Below are 26,856 nucleotides of genomic sequence, written 5' to 3' on the forward strand. Positions count from 1 at the left end.
AAACCAGCATGGCCAACATGATGAAATCCTGTCTCTTCTAAAAATACAAAAATTCGCCAGGCATGGTAGTGGGCACGTGTAATCCCAGCTACTTGGGAGGTTGAGGCAGGAGAATTGCTTGACCCAGGAGGCGGAGGTTGCAGTGAGCCCAGATCACGCCCTTGCACTCCAGCCTGGGTGACAGAGTAAGACTGTCTCAAAAAGAAAACGAAAATCCATTAGTTATCACCCATAGTTATCAAGGGGCATATTCCCATATTAAATAACACAGAATTTTATGTAACATGATGAAGATACCTGGACTGTAACTGAAAGAGACTCACCGTCTATTCTTATCTACCTTTTTTAGTCCTTTTAGCCAGTATTATAAAGCACTAAAACTCAAAGTACAGTTGTCCCTCAGTATCTGCAGGGGCTTGGTTCCAGGAACCCCCCTCAGATTCCAAATCCAGACACTCGAATCCCTCATATAAAATGGTATAGTATTAGGCCGGGCGCAGTGGCTCAAGCCTGTAATCCCAGCACTTTGGGAGGCCGAGGCAGGTGGATCACGAGGTCGAGAGATCGAGACCATCCTGGTCAACATGGTGAAACCTCGTCTCTACAAAAAATACAAAAAATTAGCTGGGTATGGTGGCGCGTGCCTGTAATCCCAGCTACTCAGGAGGCTGAGGCAGGAGAATTGCTTCAACCCAGGAGGCGGAGGTTGCAGTGAGCCGAGATCGCACCATTGCATTCCAGCCTGGGTAACAACAGCGAAACTCCATCTCAAAAAAAAAAAAAAAAAAAAAAAGGTATAGTATTTGCATACAATCTATGAACATCCTCCCTCCCATGGACAAATTGTCTCTAGGTTACTTACAATACTTAATACAACGTACAGGCTATATAAACAGCAGTTACGCTATTGTTTTATTATTTGTATTATTTTAAAAATATTTTTAATTTACAGTTGGCTAAATCCACAAGTACAAAGGGCCAACTGTTATTATATTAAGAAAGAAAAATGTCTGTGATACGAGATAATACCTCAATTTTTTAAATGTTTCTGAATATTCCTGAGACAAACAGAAGCATACACACACCTGGCAAAATAAAACTGCATTAAAAATAGCCTAACACTCAATGTAACGCAATGATGTAAATAAATGATAGGAAGGACACATGCCAAGAGAGTAAGTAAAACTTTGTCACCAGCACCCCAAAACGGGCATTCTTTGTACTGCGGTCACATCCGCCTTGAACTTAAAACACTCTAAGTTTATATATGTACTTTTATCCAGACTGGAATGCAGTGGCATGATATCAGATCCCTGCAACTTCTACCTCCCAGACTCAAGCGATTCTCTTGTCCAGTCTCTCAAGTAGCTGGGATTACAGGCACTCATCACCACGCCCAGCGATTTTTGTATTTTTAGTAGAGACTACTAACAACAGGATTTCACCATGTTAGCCAGGCTGGTCTCAAACTCCTAATCTCAGGTGATCTGCCTGCCTTAGCCTCCCAAAGTGCTGGGATTACAGGCATGAGCCACCTTGCTCAGCCCTATAATGGTGTACATTAAAATATCCCTATAATAACGTAGAGAAGCTTAATGAGGTGGCTCAGGACTATAATCTTAGCACTAAAGCAGGGTGGAGGCTAGGGGTGTGAGACCAGCCTAGGCTACACAGTGAGACCCCATCTCTATAAAAAAAATACAAAAATTAGCCATCCACAATGGTGTGTACCTGTAGAACCAGCTACTCTGGAGGCTGAGGTGGGAGGATCACTTGAGCCCAGGATTTCAAGGCTGCAGCAATCTATTATCACACCACTCCACTCCAGCCTGGGTGACACAATGAGACTCTGTCTCTTAAAATAAAGGAAAAATATAGATAGTCAGAGAGAGAGAGAGAGAGTCATTTTTGCCTCTCTCTCTCTCCCCCCGCCCCCGCCGAGACAGGGACTCACTTTGTTGCCCAGGCTGGTTTCTAAATCCTGCCTTCCAACAATCCTCCCACCTCTGCCTCCCAAAGTGCTGAGATTATGAGCATAAGCCCAGCCAGATTTATATTCTTTGTACTAAAAATTATATATACGTAGTGATGAGGTAGTAGTAAGAGGGGTGTGAACTGCTGTTACTGCCCATAAAGCTTTATGAGAGGATCCTTTTTTCTATTTTTATACATTTTAAAAAATACTCTGATGAGAACAAATCCTACTGATTTACAAATCAAGGCAATGAGAAGTCTTATAAGAATTATTGAACAACTACATCACAGTGTACATTTTCTTTTAAAATCATATAACTAAGGTGCATTTAAAGATTTTCTTTTTCAGTGAAAGTTTTCTATAATTACGATTTTTTTCGTTTAGACAGAGTCTCAGTCTGTTCCCTAGGCTAGAGTGCAATGGCACAACCTTGGCTCTGCCTCCTGGGCTCAAGCAATTCACTCACTTCAGCTTCCTGAGTAGCTGGGACTATGGGCACACGCCATCATACCTGGTTAATTTTTGTATTTTCTGTAGAGAAGGGATTTTGCCATGTTGCCCAGGCTGGTTTCTAACTCCTAGACTCAAGTTATCTGCCCACCTCTACCTCCTTTAGGAAGAGTGCTGAGTTTATAGGCATGAGCCTATAATTACTGTGCCAGGCCTGTAATTACTAATTTTTGTATATAGCTGTACGAGATGCTTAAGAAATTTTATTTTTAGGTTATTTGAGCAGGTAATACATTCATATGGTTTTAAAATGTAAAAGTACAGTGAAGAATATGCCTCCTGTTCCTTCCTCCTACTCCTCTACCCTGCCCTTGATTACACAGATAGTGCTTTTATTTTATTTTATTTTTTTTTTTTTTGAGATGGAGTTTCGCTCTTGTTGCCCAGGCACAAATCTCAGCTCACCACAACCTCTGCGTCCTGGGTTCACATGATTCTTCTGCCTCAGCCACCCAAGGAGCTGGGATTACAGGCATGCACCACCACTGGGCCTGTCTAATTTTGTAGTTTTAGTAGAGACAGGGTTTCTCCATGTTGGTCAGGCTGGTCTCAAACTCCCGACCTCAGGTAATTCCTACATGGCTTAAAAATGTGAACGTCCTACTAGATATTTGCAAAAATGAAAATCATAAGCCTATAATCTAACTTCATCTGACATAAAAAATATAAAGTAATTTTTAGATGGTACTGACTTTTTAAGGAATTTAACTGGATCTTAGCATTTAAATCAGGGAGATTGTATTTAGGTTTTGTTTTGTTTTGTTTTGTTTTTGAGATGGGGTTTCACCATGATGGCCAGGCTGGTCTTGAATTCCTGACCTCAGGTGATCTACCCACCTCGGCCTCCCAAAGTGCTAGGATTACAGGCGTAAGCCACTGTGCCTGGCCTTCACTTAATTTTATTTAAAGCTCCACTAAGAACTGTCCTCCATTTCAGAAAGTCATTGTCACTGGTGGTTTTTTGAGACAGAGTTGTGCTCTGTTGCTCAGGCTTGAGTGCAGTGGCATGATCTCGACTCACTGCAACCTCCGCCTCCAGGGTTCAAGCGATTCTCCTGCCTCAGCCTTCGAGTAGCTGGGATTATAGGCACCCGCCACCATGTCCAGCTAATTTTTGTATTTTTAGTAGAGATGGGGTTTTGCCATGTTGGCCAGGCTGTCACTGGTGGTATTTAAGCCCAACAAAACAAACATGTATGAGTCTGCATTTATAACTATAATGTTCATGATTTTTCCTATTAGAAGTATTTACTTCATCTTGTCTTCTAATGTAGCTGTACCTGATTACATCATGGTCCTTTTTATTTTCTTCAACTGCTTTGCCTGTTTTTCTGCTCATATTAATGAAGGACTAGGTCAATGAACAGTCAGGGTACACAAACAGCTTCCCTAATCATGGAAGTATGCAGGCAGGCGAAAGAGCCTCTTAACTCTCAAAGCAGGGAAAACTTCATTATGAAACTTTGCAGTACATTTCATTCCAAAACCAAGCATTTTTTCTCTTCCTTCCTACTTTATTTACAACCACTATAGAGAGTTTGGGGTTTTATTTTGTTTTTTTTTTTGAGACGGAGTCTTGCTCTCTTGCCAGGCTGGATTGCAGTGGCATGATCTCAGCTCACTGAAACCTCTGCCTCCCAGTTCAAGCAATTCCCATGCCTCAGTCTCCCAAGTAGCTGGGATACAGGCACGCAGCACTACGCCCAGCTAATTTTTTGTATTTTAGTAGAGATGGGGTTTCACTATGTTGGCCAGGATGGTCTCAATCTCCAGACCTCTGATCTGCCCGCCTCAGCCTCCCAAAGTGCTGGGATTACAGGTGTGCGCCACCACGCCCAGCTGAGTTCAGGGTTACATAAGAGATGTATGTATCATACAATTTACTTGAGTGTTTTTTTTTTATGTTTTTATATATTTTTTGAGACGGAGTCTTGCTGTGTTTCCAGACGGACTGCAGTGGTGTGATCTCAGCTCACTGCAACCTCCATGTCCCAGGTTTAAACAATTATCCTGCCTCAGCCTCTCGAGTAGCTGGGACAACAGGCGTGTGCCACCATGCCTGGCTAATTTTTATATTTTTAGTAGAGACAGAGTTTCAGCACGTTGGTCTGGATGGTCTCAATCTCTTGACCTTGTGATCCACCCACCTCGGCCTCCCGAAGTGCTGGGATTACAGGTGTGAGCCACCACGCCCAGCCAAGCATTATTTATGAAGTATATACTGTACTTTTTTATGAAAAGAAAGTAATAAAAAAATCCTAACTGCTCCTAAATTGTATATATTCCTTGGCAAAGCCCATTTATTTCCACAGAATAAGCAAAACTAAACCACAGCCCAGCATTTAATTAATGAGCTACCCTGTAAATTAAATCTTAAGTTTCTCCAGGTTTCTACTTGCTATAAGAACTTTAAATTCTTAAAAATTGATGACACTCTGGCCTTCAAGAAAACTCAATTACATTACATAAGATCAAAAAACCCCAAAATTCCAAATTGGTACTTAAAATAAGATGTTAAGCTATTACAAAGATGAATTAAATGCTCATTTTTAGAAAATGAGAATAAATCTGTTCTGCCATCATACTGTATCACTAAGTACATCTGTGGGTTTCCTAAGCACACAGCAATTTAAATTCTAGTAGTTACAACTAACGGCAAAAAATTATACCCTCAGATTATCTGCTTTTAAAATACAGGCTGAGAGTTAGCTTAGAGTTCTATAAAGCTGTCAGATAACAGGTACTAAGAGAAAAGGTCCTCTGAAGTCTAAAAGCAGAAGATAATGGATGCAGGTGGGGTGCAGTGATTCATGCCTGTAATCCTAGCACTTTGGGAGGCTAAGGTGGAGGGTCGTTTGAGGCCAGGAGTTCAAGACCAGCCTGGACAACCTGATGAGATCCCATCTCTACCAAAATGTAAAAAATTAGTTGGGCATATTGGTGCACACCTGTAATCCTAGCTACCTGGGAGGCTAAAATGGGAGGATTGCTTGAAGTCAGGAGTTCAAGGTTGCAGTGAACTATGACCATGCCACTGCACTCCAGCCTGGGGGGAAAAATAAGACCCTGTCTCAAAAAAACCACAGCTAGTGTGGTTGACTCATGCCTGCAATCCCAGCACTTTGGAAAGGGGAGACAGGCAGATCACTTGAGCTCAGGAGTTCAAGACAGCCTGGGCAACATGATGGAACCCTACCTCTACAAAACAACAAAAATTAGCCAAGTGTGGTGGCTGGTACCTGTGGTCCCACCTACTAAGGAGGCTGAAGCAGGAGAACCGCTTGAGCCTGGGAGATGGAGGTTGCAGTGAGCAGATATCCTGCCACTGCCCTCCAGCCTGGGTGACAGCAAGATCACGTCTTAAAAAAAAAAAACAAAAAACATGATGATAATGGATGTATAAGAGGTAGAAAAGCCTACTGGGAAATAATACTGGCCAGGCGCAGTGGCTCACACCTGTAATCCCCGTACTTTGGGAGGACAAGGCAGGTGGATCATCTGAGGTCAGGAGTTCGAGACCAGCCTCTCCAACATGGTGAAACCCCACCTCTACTAAAAATACAAAAATTAGCTGGGTGTGGTGGCAGGCACCTGTAATCCCAGCTGCTCTGGAGGCTGAGGCACGAGAATCGTTTGAACCCAGGAGGTGGAGGCTGCAGTGAGCCTAGATTGTCCCATTTCACTCCAGCCTGGGCAATGGAGCGAGACTTCATCAAAAAACAAACCAACAAAAACTATCGGCTCTTTGCTTCATAAACAAATATTCTCTCCTTAGACTCACCTATTTTTACATCAAGTTATCAGAGACATCACATTACCATTATATTTCTATACCCTCAAGAGTCTGATTTAATATATAAGTTCTTAATTTATTCATTTCCTTCTGAGGCATTCTTTTTTTTGAGACGGAGTTTCACTCTTGTTACCTAAACTGGAGTGCAATGGCACGGTCTCGGCTCACCGCAACCTCCGCCTCCCGGGTTCAGGAAATTCTCCTGCCTCAGCCTCCTGAGTAGCTGGGATTACAGGCACGCACCACCATGCCCAGCTAATTTTTTGTATTTTTAGTAGAGACGGGGTTTCACCATGTTGACCAGGATGGTCTCGATCTCTTGACTTCATGATCCACCCGCCTCAGCCTCCCAAAGTGCTGCGATTACAGGCGTGAGCCACCGTGCCCGGCCCTCTGAGGCATTCTTAAGGATCAAAGTCCTAGTGCATGCTGACTCTAAAAAAGTACAACATTGAAAAGAAACACATTTCTGATCACTACCTGTAGCAACACTGAGCCAGCAGAAAACCTGCTTGTTATTGACAACTCAAACATTTGAGCAATTGTTTGTACCCTACCTTTATTAACTGACATACAAGAGTATTTTAAAACATAAAAATGTTGTTACAGGTTGAGTATCCCTAATCTAAAACCCAAAATGCTTCCAAATCTGAAATTTTTGAGCATCAACATGAGGCTAAAGAAAATGCTCTTTGGAGCATTTTGGATTTTCCGATTACAGATGTTGAACCAGTAAGTATAATGCAAATACTCCAAAATGCAAAAAAATCCAAAATACTTCTGGTCCCAAAGATTTCAGATAAGGGATACTCAACCAGTATAATATACAATATAAGAATATACTTCACCGAGGCAGCAAACCACATTGCCATGTGTGTACCCATGAACAATCCTGAATGTTCTTCACATGTACCCCAAAACCTAAAATGCAATAAAATATTAAAAAAAGAATATACTTCACTGTTAATAATGGTCAAATTTTTCCTTTTGCATGTAAAAAGTGTAATATAAATAGCCCTGTATTTAAGCTTATAGACTCAGTACAATTGACTCAAAGAGACTATTCAGATCCTGTTGTTCAGAAATCTACCTCTGTCAAATAATTGATTTGTTTTCAGAAATGCTTTACATAGGCTGGGCGCAGTGTCTCATGCTTGTAATCCCAGCATTTTGGGAGGCTGAGATGGGCAGATCAGGATCACCTGAAGTCAGGAGTTTGAGGCCAGCCTGACCAACAAGGCAAAACCCTGTCTCTAATAAAAATACAAAAATACGCTGGGCATGGTGGTGCATGCCTATAATCTCAGCTACTTGGGAGGCTGAGTGAGGCAGGAGAATCGCTTGAACCCAGGAGGCAGAGGTTGCAGTGAGCCAAGATCATGCTACTGCACTCCAGCCTGGGAGACAAAGTGAGACTCTGTCTCAATAACAACGACAAAAAAAACTTTACATAGAGATTTGTATTGTCATGCCATACATTGGTGTAGGATTTGAACTGTATCATAACAGGAACTGTCAATAGCAGCTTAGCAAGCAAACAAGCCCCACACAGCTAAAAGAAATTTTATTTGTATTGATATGAAGTAGAAAAGGCAGAAAGAGAATTACTCTTTGGGGTGCCAAGGCAGACAGAACACTTGAGGTCAGGAGTTTGAGACCAGTCTGGGCAACGTAGTGAAACCCAGTCTCTACTAAAAATGCAAAACTTAGCCAAGTGCGGTGGCAGGCGCCTGTAGTCCCAGCTACTTGGGAGGCTGAGGCAGGGGAATCGCTTGAACTAAGGAGGTGGAGGCTATGGTGAGCTGAGATGGCACCACTACACTCCATCCTGGGCAACAGAGTGAGACTCCATCTCAAATAATAATAATAATAATAATAATAATAATAATAATAATAATGACAGTAGTCTGTTTTCATCTTTAATGAAGTAACTGCTAGCAAACTTTTTTTTTTTTAGATGGAGTTTTGTTCTGTCCCTTAGGTTGGAGTGCAGTGACATGATCTCAGCTCACTGCAACTTCCATCTCCCAGGTTCAGCCTCCTGAGTAACTGGGACTACAAGCGTGTGCCACTATGCCTGGCTAATTTTTATGTTCTTAATTTTTATAACCTTGGAGATACAGTTTTGCCATGTTGGCCAAACTGGTCTCAAACTCCTAAGCTCAAGTGATCTTTCAACCCTGGCCTCCCAAAATGCTGGGATTACAGGTGTGAGCCACTATACCCAGCCACATTTTAATCATTACAACTTAAACAAATGTGGAATTTCAATTTCAATTATGAAATACTTTTTAGCGACCATCAGATGAAAACCCTCCAATAACTGGTATTCTCATGAAAAGAGGCTACAAGGGACAGAGATCAATTCAGAAAAGGATTATCCTGTTCATCTCACCAGATTGATCAGTCTTCTCATCGCATGTTCATGAGAGCAAACACATTCACAGGGATCGAATCCACCTTCTGCCATGATTACCCAGCTTGATTTTACTTGACTGTTTAAATCTATGAGGAAGGAAATAATACTATAAGTCTATTATTCAGAATTACTCTTTCTCTTGAGCTATGAAAAATTCAGATATTGTATACACATTCACAACAGTTTTATTAAACTAAGTATAGCTGATATTTATTGTCTGCATCTATGAATTTATTATTAATCCTACATGAATTATGAATCTATACAGGTGAATTAGCTACACCTTCTGCCATCAGTCTAATCTAAAAATATGAATGTCTTCAGATGCTCTAAACTGGCCCCACCTGTGATGCTGATGATGCTAAGAACCAACTCTGCTTAATTAATTAACTTGATTAGTTCCAGTATGCAAACAATTTAAACCAGCCTTTACCCCCACCAAGACAGACATCTGAAAAGGTATCTAAAATGATACCAAGGTTTATGGGGAGAAATGAATGACATAGCTAAGAAACAGCTAGGTAGATTTTGAAAAATAAAGAGAAACAAGTGAGAGGTCAAGAGGGAGTACTGGCAACCGTACTTCCTGTTCTGCCTAAAACAATCTTTTAAAAACTAGACAAAATACATGAAACAACTGTATTATTATTATTTTTAAGATGGAGACTCACTCTGTCGCCCAGGCTGTAGTGCAGTGGTGCAATCTCGGCTCACTGCAACCTCCGCCTCCTGGGTTCAAGTGATTCTCCTGCCTCAGCCTCCCAAGTAGCCTGGATTACAGGCGTACACCACGCCTGGCTAATTTTTGCATTTTTAGTAGAGATAAGGTTTTGCCATGTTAGCTAGGCTGGTCTCAAACTCCTGACCTAGGGTGATCTGACTGCCTCAGCCTCCCAAAGTGCTAGAATTATAGGTGTAAGCCACCACGCCTGGCCAGAAACAATTGTTTTTAAGACATCAAGGCCAACCACATATTCTATCTCCATATGCGCCTGCAGTCGCAGCACTTAGGGAGGTCGAGGCAGGAGAATCGCTTGAACCCAGGAGGCAGAGGTTCCAGTGATCCAAGATCACACCATTGGACTATAGCCTGGGTGAAAGAGTAAGGCTCCATCTCAAAAAAGAAAAAAGAAAAAAAAAATAGCTGGGCATGGTGGCACTAAGCCTGTGGTCTCAGCTACTCAGAAGGCTGAGGTGGGAGGATTGCTTAAGCCCAGTAAGTCAAGGCTGCAATAAGCCATGATCACGCCACTGTATTCCAGCCTGGGCAACAAAGTGAGTTCACATGAAAAAACAAAACAACAAAAATAAAAAAATAAAATAAAATAAAAAAAGGAAAGAAAAAAAAAGAAAAATAATTAAAAAAAAAACAAAACAAAAAAACAGGCCGGGCACGGTGGCTCACGCCTATAATCCCAGCACTTTGGGAGGCCGAGGCGGGTGGATCACAAGGTCAAGAGATCGAGACCATCCTAGTCAACATGGTGAAACTCCATCTCTAGTAAAAAGACAAACAATTAGCTGGGCATGGTGGCATGTGCCTATAATCCCAGCTACTCAGGAGGCTGAGGCAGGAGAATTGCCTGAACCCAGGAAGCAGAGGTTGTGGTGAGCCTCCAGCCTGGGTAACAAGAGTGAAACTTCGTCTCAAAAAAAAAAAAAAAAAAAAAAAAAAACACTGGGTGCGGTGGCTCACGCCTATAATCTCAGCACTTTGGGAGGCCAAAGTGGGTGGATGACAAGGTCAGGAGATAGAGACCATGCTTGAAAACATGGTGAAACCCTGTCTCTAATAAAAATGCAAAAATTAGCTGGGCGTGGTGGTAGGCACCTGCAGTCCCAGTTACTCAGGAGGCTGAGGCAGGAGAATCACTTGAACCTGGGAGGCAGAGGTTGCAGTGAGCTGAGACCGTCCCACCGCACTCCAGCCTGGGTGACAGAGGAAGACTCTGTCAAAAAAAAAAAAAAAGACACTGAACATGAGGTTACAAAGAACAGTGATGCCAGAGATACCAGAAAGATGGAAAAACAAATGAGTTGAGTCCTGAGTCCTATCACTGGCTCAGTTTACTGCCTCGAGGAGGTTCTAAGCCCAAGAGCGGGGTGAGAAAACCTAGACCAGCACAAGACAAGGATGCCCTCTCTCACCACTCCTATTCAATACAGTATTAGAAGTTCTAGCCACAGCAATCAGGGAAGAAAAATAAATAAAGGGTATTCAATTAGGAAAAGAGGAAGCCAAACTGTCTCTATTTGCAGATGACATGAAGACCCCATCATATCAGCCCCAAATCTCCTGACACTGATAAGCAAATTCAGCAGTCTCAGGATACAAAATTAATGTGCAGAAATCACAAGTATTTCTATACACCAATAACAGAGAGCCAAATCAAAAGTGAACTTTCATTCACAATTGCTACAAAGAGAATAAAATACCTAGGAAAACAACTAACAAAGGATGTAAAGGACCTCTTCAAGGATAACTATAAACCACTACTCACTGAAGAGAGGACACAGACAGAAAAACATTCCATGCTCATGGTTGGGAAGAATTAACATCATGAAAATGGCCATATTGCCCAAAGTAATTTATAGATTCAATGCTATTCCCATCAAGCTTCCAATGACCTTCACAGAAGAAGGAAAAAACCACTTCAAACTTCATATGGAACCAAAAGAGAGCCTGCATAGCCAAAACAATCCTAAGCAAAAAGAACAAAGCTGGAAGCATCATGCTGCCTGACTTCAAACTATACAACAAAGCCACAGTAATCAAAACAGCATGGTACTGGTACCAAAACAGAGACATAGACCAATGGAACAGAACAGAAAGCCTACACCACACATCTACAATCATCTGATCGTTGATAAACCTGAGAAAAACAAGCAATGGGGAAAGGATTCCCTGTTTAATAAATGATGTTGGGAAAACTGGCTAGCAATGTGCAGAAAGCAGAAACTGGACCCCTTTCTGATACCTTACACTAAAATTAACTCCAGATGGATTAAAGATCTAAACCAGGCATCCCCAAACTACGACCCCCTGAGGCCATTTATCCGACCCCCCGCTGCACTTCAGGAAGGGGCACCTCTTTCATTGGTAGTCAGTGAGAGGAGCACAGTATGTGGCGGCCCTCCAACGGTCTGAGGGACAGTGAACTGGCCCCCTGTGTAAAAAGTTTGGGGACGCCTGATTTAAACATAAGACCTAACAGCATAAAAACTCTACAAGAAAACCTAGGCAAAAGTATTCAGGACATAAGAATAGGCAAGGACTTCAGGACTAAAACACCAAAAGCAATGGCAACAAAAGCCAAAATAGACAAATGGGATCTAATTAAACTCCAGAGCTTCCGTACAGCAAAGGAAACAATCATTAGAGAGAACAGGCAACCAAGAGAATGGGAAAAATTTTTTGCAGTTTACCCATCTGACAAAGGGCTAATATCCAGAATCTACAAAGAACTAAAACAGATTTACAAGAAAAAAACAAACAAGCCTATTCAAAAGTGGGCAAAGGACATGAATAGACACTTTACAAAAGAAGACATCTATGAGGCCAACAAACATATGAAAAAATGCTCATCATCACTGGTCACTAGAAAAATGCAAATCAAAACCACATTGAGATACCATCTCACACCTATTAGAATGGCAATCATTAAAAAATCTGGAGACAACAGATGCAGAAGAGGATGTGGAGAAATAGGAACACTTTTACACTGTTGGTGGGAGTGCAAATTAAGGCAACCATTGTGGAAGACAGTGTGGTAATTCCTCAAGGACATAGAAACAGAAATACCATTTGACCCAGCAATCCCACTACTGGGTACATACTCAAAGAATTATAAATTGTTCTATTATAAAGACACATGCACACATATGCTCATTGTGGCACTGTTTACAATAGCAAAGACCTGGAACCAACCCAAATGTCCATCAACAACAGACTGGATAAAGAAAATGTGGCACATATACACCATGGAATACTACACAGCCATAAAAAACGATGAGTTCATGTCCTTCATAGGGACATGGATGAATCTGGAAACCATCATTCTCAGCAAACTGACACAAGAACAGAAAATCAAACACGGCATGGTATCACTCATAGGTGGATGTTGAACACGTAGACACAGGAAGGGGAGTATCACACACTGCAGTCAGTTGGGGGGCACTAGGGGAGGGACAGCAGGGGGTGGGGAGGGTGGGGAGGGAGGGGAGGGATAATCTGGGGAGAAGTACCAGATATAGCTGATGGGGGGAGGAAGGCAGCAAACCACCTTGCCATTATGTACCTATGCAACAATCCTGCATGATCTGCACATGTACTCCAGAACCTAAAGTACAATAAAAAAGAAAAAGAAAAAAGAAAACCCAGACAAGAGCCTAGTGGTATCCCTAAGTTCGGAAGAAGAAGCTAGAAGAATGATTACATTAAGGAGAAACATTAAACACAGTAAAATCATCGAAACAGACTTGTAGAGATAAAAACAATAGTGTCTGAGATGAAACATACACCAGATGAATTTAACAGCACATTAGACATTACAGAAGAAAAGATTACTGAACTTGAAGATATAGGAACAGTAGCTATCAAAAATGAAATCATAGAAAAAAGGGTGGATCAGTAGTCCCAGCTACTTGGGTGGGTGGGGCAGGAGGACCATTTGAGCCCAGTTCAAGGCCAGCCTGAGCAACATAGTGAGAACCCATCTCTAAAAAAGTAAACAAAAACATACATAGGCTATTAGTGAATTGTGGAACAAATTCAGATAGTCTACTATATGTGAACTGTGGACACATTTGTCAAAACTTAGCAAATTTAAATGTGCACAGTTTGTTGTTTATCAACTATACCTCAATAACAAGTAAAATTAACGATTATATACAGCATTAGTCATGGAAAACCATTTTGGTTAAAAGGTGGAATAGGCAGATCAGCAAAACAATTCATAAATTAACTTAAAAGAACTTAGTTCATTCATTCATTCAAAAATATTTAGTGCTTGTGCTATGCCTATTAGAAATGTAAAAGTAGGTTGAGCACAGTGGCTCACACCTGTAATCCTAGCACTTTGGGAGGCTTGAAGCAAGAGGATCACTTGAGCTCAGGAGTTCAAGATCAGCCTGGGCACACAGTGAGAGCCTGTCTCTATAAAAATAAAAAATAAAAAAAAGAAATTTAAAAGTAAGCAAAAACTGATAGTTCTTACCCTAATGGTGTTCACATTCTAATAGTAGAGACAGATACGATTATAAATATTTTTTGAATTATAAATACAAACTGATAAATGCTATAAAAGATAAATAAATGAGTGAAAAGGGTTGGGTGTGGTGGCTCACACCTGTAATCCCTGCACTTTGGGAGGTTGGGGCGGGCAGATCACCTGAGATCAGGAGTTCAATACCAGCCTGACTAACATGGTGAAACCCCATCTCTACTAAAAATGCAAAAATTAGCTGGGTATGGTGGCACATGTCTGTAATCCCAGCTACTCGGGAGGTTGAGGCAGGAGAATCGCTCGAACCTGGGAGGTGGAAGTTGCAGTGAACTGAGATCGTGCCATTGCACTCCAGCCTGGGGGACAAAGCAAGACTCCATCTCAAAAAAAAAAAAAAAAAAAAACAAAACCAGAGAGTGAAAAGACAACTTCCAGAATGGAAAAAATAAAATATCTGCAAATCACATGTCTGATAAGGGCTTAATATCCAGAATATATAAAGAATTCCTATAACTCTATAACAAAAAATAAGCAATTTTAAAATGGCAAAGAACTTGAACAGATATTTATCCAAATAAAATACATAAATGGCCAATAATTAAAAGTAAAGTCAGTAATCATTATAAAGATGCAAATCAAAACCACAATTAGATACCACTTCATACCTACTAGTATGGCTATAATCCAAATGGAAAATAAGTGACATGGAAAAATTAGAACTCTCATCTATCACTGGTGGGAATGTAAAATGGTGGTGTGGCTGCTGTGGAAAGTAGTTTTGACAGTTCCTCAAAATTTAAACACAGATTATCATAAGACTTAACAATTCCACTCATAAGTATATACCTAAAAGATCTGAAAACATGAACTCAAGATTGGGCATGGTAGCTCACACCTACAATCCCAGCACTTTTAAAGGCTGAGGTGAGAGGATCACTTGAGCCCAGGCAACATGGTGCTCGAGAACCTGTCTTTATTTATAAACAACAAGAAAAAAAACCACATGAATTCCAACAGATATCTATTTACCAAATATTCACAGTCGCATTGTTTGCAATAGCCAAGAGACACAAACCACCCAAGTATCCGTTAACTGATAAATGATGAACCAAATGTGGTATACACATACAATGAGGCTACCCAGCTGTAAAAAGGAATGAAGTTCTGAAATGTGTTATAACATGAATGAACTTTGAAAATAATCGTCAAACTGATATTAGCCAGACCAAAAAAAAATATATGGTATGATACCATTTATATGAAATATCTAGTTAAAATAGGCAAATTCATGGAGACAGGAAGTAGAATGGTGATTTCCATTCTTAGGGAAAGAAGGGACTTAGGGAAGAAGGGAATGGGGAGTTACTACTGCTTAATCAGTAGTTTGTATCTGTGGCACTAAAAAGTTTTGAAAATGATGGTGAGGCCGGGTGCAGTGGCTCACACCTGTAATCCCAGCACTTTAGGAGGCCGAGGCGGGTGGATCACGAGGTCAAGAGATTGAGACCATCCTGGTCAACATGGTGAAACCCCGTCTCTACTAAAAATACAAAAATTAGCTGGGCGTGGTGGCACGTGCCTATAGTCCCAGCTACTTGGAAGGCTGAGGCAGGAGAATTGCTTGAACCCCGGAAGCAGAGGTTGCGGTGAGCCAAGACCACGCCATTGCCTGGGTAACAAGAGCAAAACTCCACCTAAAAAAAGAAAGAAAGAAAGAAAGAAAATGATGGTGATGGCCAGGCTTGGTGGCTCACGCCTGTAATCCCAACACTTTGGGAGGCTGAGGCAGGCGGACAACCTGAGGTCAGGAGTTCAAGACCAGCCTGAACAACAGGGAAAAACTCCCTCTCTACTAAAAATACAAAAAAAAAAAAAAAAAAAAAAAAGGTGGGCATGGTGGTATATGCCTGTAATCCCAGCTACCTGGCAGGCTGAGGCAGGAGAATCCCTTGAACCCAGGAGGTGGAGGTTGCAGTGAGCCAGGATCACACCACTGCAATCCGGCCTGGGCGACAGAGTGAGACTTGTTCTCAAAAAATTAAAAAAACAAAACAAAACAAAAAACCCCACAACCACTCTGGTTGCCCAGAGCTGGGAAATTTGCAGGGAAAACAGGGAGTAACTGCTGATGTTTAAAGCCTCTTTTAGGGGGGCTGAAAAAAATGTTCTATGGTGATGCTCACACAACTCTGTGAATATACTAAAAGCTACTGTACTGAACATTTTAAATGGGTGCATTGTATGGCATGTGAATCATAACTCAAAGCTGTTATATAAAATAACCGGTGCCTGGAGAGCACATACATGTTCTAAATTCATCTGGAGAGTCAGGGAAGATTTTACTGAAGAACTTAACTAGAAGTTGAGAATGGATGAATGACTTAAATACATTAGGGCAAGGAAGAAGTAGAAGGTATGAGGCTTGGTGGGGGGCAGGGGTATTCCAGACACAAAGAGAAAAGCAGTACAAAGGTCCTTAGTGAGTAAGAGTATGACATGTTGGAGGAACTGAAAGAAAGCCACACTGTGCTAGAATCTAGATAGCAGAGTGGTTTAAAATGAGCCAGGAGAGGGAGTCAGGCCACATAGGGTCTTTAAGATCATCTTCAGGATTAGGTCATTACCCAAAGAGCAGTGTGAAGCAATGTGATTTCACCCTGGGGTGTTCTAAAAAGACTACCTTGGCAGGACGATGGAAAACTGAGAAGAGGGAAGCCACAGCAGGTAGAGGGAACCTAGTTAAAATTCTCTTTCAACAGATCAGTGGCAATGGTGGGGCTCCTTGGAGAACTAGATAGGTTTTAATGACAGCATATTGAATCACTGGACAAATTATTTCATAAATGGTATTAGCTCCCTCCCTTTCCTCATTCCTTATGCCAAAATAAATTCTCGACACGAGTGATTTAACTTTCTATTTTGAAACAGGGTCTGGCTCTGTCACCCAGGCTGAAGTGCAATGGCGCAAACACACCTCACCACAGCCTCAACCTCTGAGGCTCAAGCAATCCTTCGCCCTCAGCCTCCCAAGTAGCTAGGACCACAGGTACACACCATGCCTTGCTAATTTTTAATTTTCTGTAAAGATGGGGTCTCCCTATGTTGTCCAGGCTGGTCTTGAACTCTTGAGCTCAAGGGATCCTCCCGCCTCAGCCTCCCAAAGTGCTGAAATTACAGGTGTGAGCCACCATACCTGGCCCAGTTTAACTTTTTTTTTTTTTTTTTTTTTTTTTTTTTTTTTGAGACGGAGTTTCGCTCTCCTTACCCAGGCTGGAGTGCAATGGCGCGATCTCGGCTCACCGCAACCTCCGCCTCCTGGGCTCAGGCAATTCTCCTGCCTCAGCCTCCTAAGTAGCTGGGATTACAGGCATGCGCCACCATGCCCAGCTAATTTTTTGTATTTTTAGTAGAGACGGGGTTTCACTCTGTTGACCAGGATGGTCTTGATCTCTCGACCTCGTGATCCACCCGCCTCCGCCTCCCAAAGTGCTGGGATTACAGGCTGAGCCACCGCGCCCGGCCCCAGTTTAACTTTTAAAAATGAAGTCAGCCGGGCGCGGTGGCTCAAGCCTGTAATCCCAGCACTTTGGGAGGCTGAGGCGGGTGGATCACAAGGTCGAGAGATCGAGACCATCCTGGTCAACATGGTGAAACCCCGTCTCTACTAAAAAATACAAAAAAATTAGCTGGGCATGGTGGCTCGTGCCTGTAATCCCAGCTACTCAGGAGGCTGAGGCAGGAGAATTGCCTGAACCCAGGAGGCGGAGGTTGCGGTGAGCCGAGATCGCGCCATTGCACTCCAGCCTGGGTAACAAGAGCGAAACTCCGTCTCAAAAAAAAAAAAAAAAAAAAAAAAATGAAGTCACACATAAAATTAGTCAACTACAGCAACAGATTATAGTATCCACAAATTGTCCCATGATTTTACTGAAATTTAGAATACGCAAAAGGTGCCATTTCAAAACACAGATTATTTAATAAAATGGCAGGGTAACTGTCTATTTGTTTTAATTAAATTGTGACACATACATAAAGCCCTGGAAGACTAATCGATACAGGGAGACCCCATCTCCACAAAAAAAAAAAAAAAATGTTTTTTAATTGGCTGGGTGTGGTGGTGTATACCTGTAGGTCTAGCTACTCTGGAGGCTGAAATGAGAGGATCGGTTAAGCCCAAGAGTTTGAGACCATAGTGAGCTATGATCACACCACTGCACTACAGCCTGAATAACAGAACTAGATCTGGTTCTCTTAAAAAAAAAAAAAAATGCTGGACTTGGTGGCTCACGCCTATAATCTCAACACTTTGGGAGGACAAAGCAGGTAGATCACAAGGTTAAGAGATCAAGACCATCCTGGCAAACAAGGTGAAACCCCGTCTCTACTAAAAATACAAAAAAGCAGGCCAGGCGCGGTGGCTCAAGCCTGTAATCCCAGCACTTTGGGAGGCCGAGGCGGGTGGATCACAAGGTCAAGAGATCGAGACCATCCTGGTCAACATGGTGAAACCCCATTGTATTTTTTTTGTAATAAAAATACAAAAAAAATTAGCTGGGCATGGTGGCGCGTGCCTGTAATCCCAGCTACTCAGGAGACTGAGGCAGGAGAATTGCCTGAACCCAGGAGGCAGAGGTTGCGGTGAGCCAAGATCGCACCATTGCACTCCAGCCTGGGTAACAAGAACAAAACTCCACCTCAAAAAAAAAAAAGCTGGGCACGGTGGCGTGCACCTGTAGTCCCAGCTACTCGGGAGGCTGAGGCAGGAGAACCATTTGAACCTGGGAGGAGGAGGTTGCAGTGAGCTGAGATAGTGCCACTGCACTCCAGCCTGGCAAGACAGGGAGATTGTCTCAAAAACAAAAACAAAAAAACAAAACGAAGAACATACATCAGATTCAATATGTGAATAGCTCTGGGGAACAGAATATAACCTGGGGAAATAGAGTTTTATTGTCAATTTTTACATTTCTTTTTTTGTTGCTGTTCCCTCCCACCATTTTTACATTTTTTATAAATATGAATTTATGTATTAAGACTTCTAAAATATAAATTTTAATTTTAAAAAGCCAAACATATATAAATAACCACAAGAAGATGACCAGAATACATGTAGAATATAAGTCCAAGAAACCATAAAGGAAAGGACCAATAATTTTAGCAACCAAAACCAATAAAGTTTCTATAAAACAAAAAATACGCCATAAAATGAAAAGACAACAAACTTGAAAGACCATGTACAATATCAGGGCTAGTTTCCTTAATTTACAGAGAACTCTGAAAAAAATCAGTATGAAAATGACAACCTAGTAGAAAAGTGGGCAAAGATTACATTCAAAGAAAAATACAGAGCCAATAAGCAAATACAAAATGGAAGTGTAAATCAAAACCATCTTACTTACACCTATCAGAAGGTTGGCAAAATTAATTCATCTGGCCGGGTGCAACAGTTCAAGCCTGTAACCCAAGGACTGCGGGAGGCCAAGGCAGGCAGATCACCTGAGCAGGAGTTTGGGACCAGCCTTGTTGACATGGCCAAACCCTGTCTCTACTAAAAATACAAAAATCAGCTGGGCAAGGTGGTGGGTGCATGCCGGTAATTCCAGCTACTCAGGAGGCTAAGGCAGGACAATTGCTTGAACCCGGGTAGTAGAGGTTGCAGTAAGCTGAGATCATGCCAATTGCCAATTCATTCCAGCCTGAGCAACAGAGCAAGACTCTATCTCAAAAAAAAAAAAAAGAACAAAAATTAGCTGGGCATGGTGGTGTGCACCTGTAATACCAGCTACTCAGGAGGTTGAGACAGAAGAATTGCTCGAACTCAGGAGGTGGAGGTTGCAGTGAGCTGAGATTGCACCACTACACTCCAGCCTGGGCAACAGAGCAAGACTCCATCTCAAAAAATAACAGTAATAATAATACAGTCTAGTTAATTTGAATGTCCAAATTCAAACAAGTATGCAACATTATTGTACAGCATGTTTACTGGAATGCCATAACAGCAAAGATAAAAGTAATGCAAAGTATATTTCAGTGTTCCTATTAAATGATGCAATGAGTAAATGAGATCCCATACAGCTTTTAGAAAGAATAAGGTAGATAGAGCCGGGCGCGGTGGCTCAAGCCTGTAATCCCAGCACTTTGGGAGGCTGAGGCGGTGGATCACGAGGTCGAGAGATAGAGACCATCCTGGTCAACATGGTGAAACCCTGTCTCTACTAAAAATACAAAAAATTAGCTGGGCATGGTGGCACGTGCCTGTAATCCCAGCTAGGCTGAGGCAGGAGAATTGCTTGAACCCAGGAGGCGGAAGTTGCGGTGAGCCGAGATCGCGCCATTGCACTCCAGCCTGGGTAACAAGAGCGAAACTCCGTCTCAAAAAAATAAAAGAAAGAAAGAAAGAAAGAATAAGGTAGATTTCTACATGGAAATTTGGTGAAACAACCAACATATATTGAGATGAAATCAAGCCGCAAATAGGGCAAACCTTTCCATCTAATATCCTTCTAGATCTGCTTGCCTGAGCTAAGGGGAGAAGGGGAGGTGAGGATTGGAAGGGGAGATGGAGATGCAGCCTAAGCTGGAGAGCCCCACTTTCCAGAAGGTAAGCAACACCATATGCAAATTCTACTTCACATTTTTGTCTGAGGCCACCTTGTCCACACCTTTTAAAAAAAGGTGATTAGCTTTCACATTAGAGAAATGACTGTACATATCCAACACATAAAACTCTGAAAGTAAATATAACCTACGCTTATATGTAGATAAAGTTCACTGGTGAATTCTTGTTTCTCAACTGTCTTTTTCTTTTTGAGATGGAGTCTGCTCATTGCCCAGCCTGGAGTGCAATGGTGATCTTGGCTCACCACAACCTCCAACTCCTGGGTTCAAGCAATTCTCCTGCCTCAGCCTCCCAAGTAGTTGGGATTACAGACGTGTACCACCACACCTGGCTAATTTTTTTATTTTTAGTAGAGGCAGGGTTTCACCATGTTGGTCAGGTTGGTCTCGAACTCCTGACCTCAGGTGATCCGCCTGCCTCGGCATCCCAAAGTGCTGGGATTACAGGCGTGAGCCACTGCGCCCAGCCTCAACTGTCTTTCAAACTGTGCGAAAAGGCTCAGATTATGCTGGCCTGGATATAAGCAAATGTCAACCAAAAATACTGGTCCATCCTTCCTTATTCCCAATGTGTACCCGCCCCCAGGCCAATACTGTGTTGGTTAAAATGAAAATATATTTTACTAAGTTTTTTTTATTTTAAAAAAATTTGAGACAAGGTCTCACTGTGTCACCAAGGCTGGAGTGCAGTGGTACAATCACCACTCACTGCAGCCTCGACTTGCCAGGCTTCAGCAATCCTTCCTAACAGATGAGACTGCAGGCATCTGCCACCATGCCTGGCTAATTTTTGTATTTTTGGTAGAGATGGGGTTTTGCCAAGTTGCCAGGTTGGTCCTGAACTCCTGAGCTCAAGCAATCCACTTGCCTTGGCTTCCCAAAGTGCTGGAATTATTGGCATGAGCCAACAATCGTGGCCTTTTACTAAGTTTTTTTGTTTTGTTTTGTTTTGTTTTTTCTTTTGAGACAGTTTCGCTCTTGCTGCCCAGCCTGGAGTGCAATGGTGCAATCTCAGCTCACCGCAACCTCCACCTCCCAGGTTCGAGTAATTCTGCTGCTTCACCCTCCAGAGTAGCTGGGATTAACAGGCATGCACCACTACGCACAGCTAATTTTGTATTTTTAGTAAAGACGCGGTTTCTCCACGTTGGTCAGGCTGGTCAGGAACTCCTGACCTCAGGTGATCTGCCCACCTTGGCCTCCCAAAGTGCTAGGATTACAGGTGTGAGCCACAGCGCCTGGCCTTACTAAGATTTTTATTTAAAAAATTCAAATACAGAAATTACCACCACCGTAGCCTCTGAACACAAAGAAAGCACCAGCACACTGGCTTTTTTAAAGAAAGGGAGACTTGTTTTTATCACTGTATTATCTACCAAAATTGTAAAACATGGCTATTTTAAAGTCTCTTTTTAATTCATCAAATTAACAAAATCAGGCCGGGTGTGGTGGCTCAAGCTTGTAATCCCAGCACTTTGGGAAGCTAAGGCGGGTGGATCAGAAGGTCAAGAGATCGAGACCATCCTGGTCAACATGGTGAAACCCCGTCTCTACTAAAAATACAAAACATTAGCTGGGCATGGTGGCGCGTGCCTGTAATCCCAGCTACTCAGGAGGCTGAGGCAGGAGAATTGCCAGAAACCAGGAGGCGGAGGTTGTAGTGAGCCGAGATCATGCCATTGCACTCCAGCCTGGGTAACAAGAGTGAAACTCCGTCCAAAAAAAAAAAAAAAAAAAAAAAAAATCAGATGCCATCACCACCCCTTAAAAAACAACTTCTAGAGGGCAGAAATCTTAGTCATCATCATCTCTGAACACCGCCTATGCTGCTTAGCCACAACACTCACAGAATAAATATTTACTGAATTCTTGACAATGTTTATTTTCTCTGTATCTGTATGTGCCAGGAACAAGTAAATCAACTAGAATTTTAAATTCTACTTCAGTCTTAGCCTCTATGTAAAATGAGAAAGTATATTTATAAATAGGACTTTATCCCTCAATAGTGCTACACTACTGTGGAACTTTCTTCCTACAAACTTGAGCTGTTTCAAGTACTATTCAGTTTTCAGTTAACAGTTTCCATTTTAAAATCACTGAGGTTTTTTTGAAAATAGAATTAACAGAGTTCTCTTTTGGTGAGGACCCAAGAACAAGTGTCAACACAAACCAGCAGCTAAGCACTAGAAGAAAAAAACTTAACCAGTCCCCCCGCACATTTAAATCCCTCCGTCTCCAAAGACATTAAGAAACTGCTCTATCCTAGGCAAGACAGAAAGGGGTTACTGAATCAGAATTTTAGTAAATCTGTCTCAGTGAGGTTTTTGATAGAAAGCAATTTAAAACAATGCTTCCGCCTTTCATGTTTCATAGACTTATTCATCTCCCCAATACATATTGCTAATGTTAGAGAACAATATTAATACCAAAGTCACGGGCTTGATCCTTGACAAGCAGCTTCAAGACTTGTTTCTCAAAAATGTGCAACAAGTCACAAAGGTCTAAGTCATGAAAACATGAATAGTTTACTAAGAGAATTCAAAATAGCTGGGCACAGTGGCTCACACTTAACAATCCTAGCACTTCGGGAGGCCAAGACGGGAGGATGACCTGAGGTCAAGAGTTTGAGACCTGTATGGCCAACATGGTGAAACCTGGTCTCTACTAAAAATATAAAAATGTGCTGGGCGTGGTGGTACATGCCTGTAATTCCAGCTGCTTGGGAGGCTGAAGCAGGAGAACTGCTTGAACCTGGGAGGGTTGCAGTGAGCCGAGATGGTGCCATTGCACTCCAGCCTGGGCAACAAGAGCGAAAGAAACTCCACCTCCTAGGTTCAAGCGATTCTGCTGCCTCAGCCTCCCAAGTAGCTAGGATTATATAGGATTACAGGTGTGCATCATCATGCCAAGCTAATTTTCTGTATTTTTAGTAGAAACAGGATTTCACCACATTAGCCAGGCTGGTCTTGAACTCCTGACCTCAGGTGATCTACCCACCTTTGCCTCCCAAAGTGCTGGGATTATAGATGTGAGCCACCACACCCAGCTTCTATGCTACTTTTAAAAAATATTTTTATATTTTCATAATATATATTTAATTTTTATATCAGCATTTTCCCATTTTTGTGATAGCAATCCGACTCTACATATACATTAAGCAACATAGTTTATAAGTGACTTTTTATGTAGCATTAGGACAAAATAAACAAACACATCTGAAGCTCTCAAACAATTCTTGGCACAGAAAAGCAGTGAAATAATATGAACGTTGAGGAGGCAAAGAGCAATTCCCCTTAATTCTGCAGGTCCAGGTCATTTTCTCTCCTCTACAACTAACACAACCTTTCCTGGTAAGAGTTTGGCAGTAATAACTCAGTTGAGTAATACTGTTGCTATATGTGGTAAAGAAATTTTCCAGTGCTGTTAACCAATTTATCTTGGCTATTAGAATCTTAAACAATCCAGCTCATGCAAATCTCTAAGAGACAGAGGAGTTAAAATAGCCAACAGAAAAAAAAAAATAGCTGATAGTCTCTAAAATTTTTTTTTTAATTTATTTTTGGAGACAGGGTCTCACTATCTTGCCCAGGCTGATCTTGAACTCCTGGGCTCAAGTGATTCTCCCACTTTGGCCTCCCAAAATGTTGGATTTACAGGCATGAGCCATGACCTCCGGCCTAAATGTAAGATGTTATTATTAGGGGAAGCTGGGTGAGGAGTATACAGTAATTTTGTATTACCTTTGCAACTTTTCTGTAAGTCTAAATGTATCCCAAAATAAAAATATTTACTTAAAAATTAAAAATGTCAAGTCCAATAGACCTTTAAAAAAACAAATAAATGGTCTGGGCACGGGGTCTCACACCTGTAATCCCAGCAATTTGGGAGGTCAAGGAAGGCGGATCATGAGGTCAAGAGATCAAGACTATCCTGGCCATCATAGTGAAACCCCGTCTCTACTAAAATACAAAAATTAGCTGGGTGTGGTGGTGCCTGCCTGTAGTACCAGATACTTGGGAGGCTGGGGAAGGAGAATTGCTTGAACTTGGGAGGCGGAGGCTGCAATAAGCCAAGATCACGCCACTGCACTCCAGCCTGGTGCCTGATGACAGAACGAGACTCTGTCTCTAAATAAATAAATAAATAAATAAATAAAAATGGATGGGAGAATTTTTAGGGCAGTGAAAAAATTCTGTATAATACTGTAGTGGTAGATACCTTTCATTATACATTTGTCGAAACCGATAGGATGTACAATACCAAGAGTGAACTCTAGTGTGAACTATGGACTTTAGGTAACAATGACTTTCAATGTTAGGTCTGTTGACTGTAATGAAGGTTAATACTCTGGTGTCTGGTAGTAGGGAAGCTATGTATATGTAGGGCAGGGGATATATGAGAACTCTATACTTTCTGCTCAGTTGTCCTGTGAACCTAGAACTGCTCTTAAAAAATGATATTTAAAAAATACAAACTAAAAAATTGGATGTGGATAAATGAAACAAGATTGGACAGGAGTTATAGACCATTGAAACGGGACCATGGGTAACTGAAAATTATTGAGCCTACTTTTGTGTACATTTTTAAAACTTAAAATAAAAAGTGTTTTTTACAAAGCTTGTATCTTTAAGAATTACATTTCTATCAATCTGTCCTAAGGGACTGTCTGAATTGTGGATTACTGAAAAATTCAAAAAATTATGAAGAACCCCAATGTTAGTAATTAAAGCTATGGTACATTTGACCAATGAAACATACTATGCAGTAACATGGTATAGCTAGCAAAACTGGTCTCTTGCTAACAGTATCTCTATAATAGATTTGGCTTATTCTGCTAGGTTATTCTGCTGAAAACAAGGAAGGGACATCCCTGAAAAGGGTTAAATATTCCCAGGTCTTTTTTTTTGAGATGTTGCCCAGGCTGGAGTGCAGTGGCACCATCTTGGCTCACTGCAACCTCTGCCTCCTGAGTTCAGGCGATTCTCCTGCCTCAGCCTCCCAAGTAGCTGGGAACACAGGTGGCCACCAGACCTGGCTAATTTTTGTATTTTTAGTACAGACAGGGTTTCACCACGTTGGCCGGACTGGTCTCAAACTCCTGACCTCAGGTGATCTGCCTGCCTCAGCCTCCCGAAGTGCTGAGATTATAGGCGTGAGCCACCATGCCTGGCCAGAGATTCCCAGTTCTAATCCCCCAGAAAACTGGACTTTGAAGGTTCCATAAGGGACCTTGAAAGACAAGACTCTGGGCTGACTCTAGGTATGGCAATGAAACAGGTAGGGTCTCTGCATACCTCTACCTGTCTCCCATCACACATTTTCAGTCATTTATGAGAACCAAACAACTAGGCAAAGAAGAGGAACAGATGACAATGAAGCTGAATGCAGCGCAGAAGACAAAACGTGTTCTGCTCCCGCCAGATCTCTGAATGAAAAGGTGAAGTATACAACACTAATTCTCACAAAATATACCTGCCCTAAGCTATAAACTATTGTTTTTGTGATCATAAAACTGAACCATTTGCTTTGTAATTACTGTCTTCAATTTTCTTTTCTGAATGATATGTACTGCTTTTAGAATGGAAAGATAAACACTGCAGTAAGAAAAAAAGGTTTATGTATTAAGTGAAAAAAAGCCTATTAAGGTTGGGCACGGTGGCTCACACCTGTAATCCCAGCACTTTGGGAGGCCGAGGTGGGCGGATCACGAGGTCAAGAGATCGAGACCATCTTGGCCAACATGGTGAAACCCTGTCTCTACTAAAAATACAAAAAAATTAGCCGGGCATGGTGGCGTGCACTTGTGGTCCCAGCTACTCGGCAGGCTGAGGCGGAAGAATCGCCTGAACCCAGGAGGTGGAGGTTGCAGTGAGCCAAGATTGTGCCACTGCACTCCAGCCTGGTGACAGAGCAAGACTCCGTCTAAAAAAAAAAAAAAAGCCTATTAAAACAGACTACAAAACGGCATATATATAACTAAATTTGAAAACACAGCATTAAAAAAAGCTGGAAAGAAAATGAAAAATTGCATGCATGAAAATCTGGTGAAGAACCCAAAAGTTTAAGGGGAAGTAGGGTTAGAATACTAGCTCTAGTTGATCCTAGGGAAGTCCTTATAAGTGACAAAAAGAAATAATTACTGACATTCTGCTTATCTTAAATTAGTAATAATGGTTAATGTAATACCACCATTATCTATTGTTCTTCAGAAACTTTTTGGAATCACCCTTCCTATAATTCTACCAAGAGGCTTAAATAATTTTTTTTCCTGAGGACATACCAAGTAAAATAATTTTTATTTGAGACAGAAGACTGT

General features: G+C 41.7%; 1 protein-coding gene across 3 annotated transcripts in view; it reads right to left on the minus strand.

The window, feature by feature from the left end:
• The window catches only part of SMIM14 (small integral membrane protein 14), a 97,431-nt gene that overhangs the window by 46,160 nt on the left and 24,415 nt on the right, over positions 1-26,856 (minus strand). For all 3 annotated transcript variants that reach the window (XM_003927528.4, XM_074396024.1, XM_074396025.1), the window contains exon 2: positions 8,674-8,783. In XM_003927528.4, the coding sequence (XP_003927577.1) occupies positions 8,674-8,748 (75 nt within the window). In that variant the 5' untranslated portion in view covers positions 8,749-8,783. The remainder of the gene's footprint in view (positions 1-8,673; positions 8,784-26,856) is intronic.

The sequence above is a fragment of the Saimiri boliviensis genome, chromosome 3, assembly GCF_048565385.1.
Source record: "Saimiri boliviensis isolate mSaiBol1 chromosome 3, mSaiBol1.pri, whole genome shotgun sequence".
Taxonomy (NCBI): Eukaryota; Metazoa; Chordata; class Mammalia; order Primates; family Cebidae; genus Saimiri; species Saimiri boliviensis.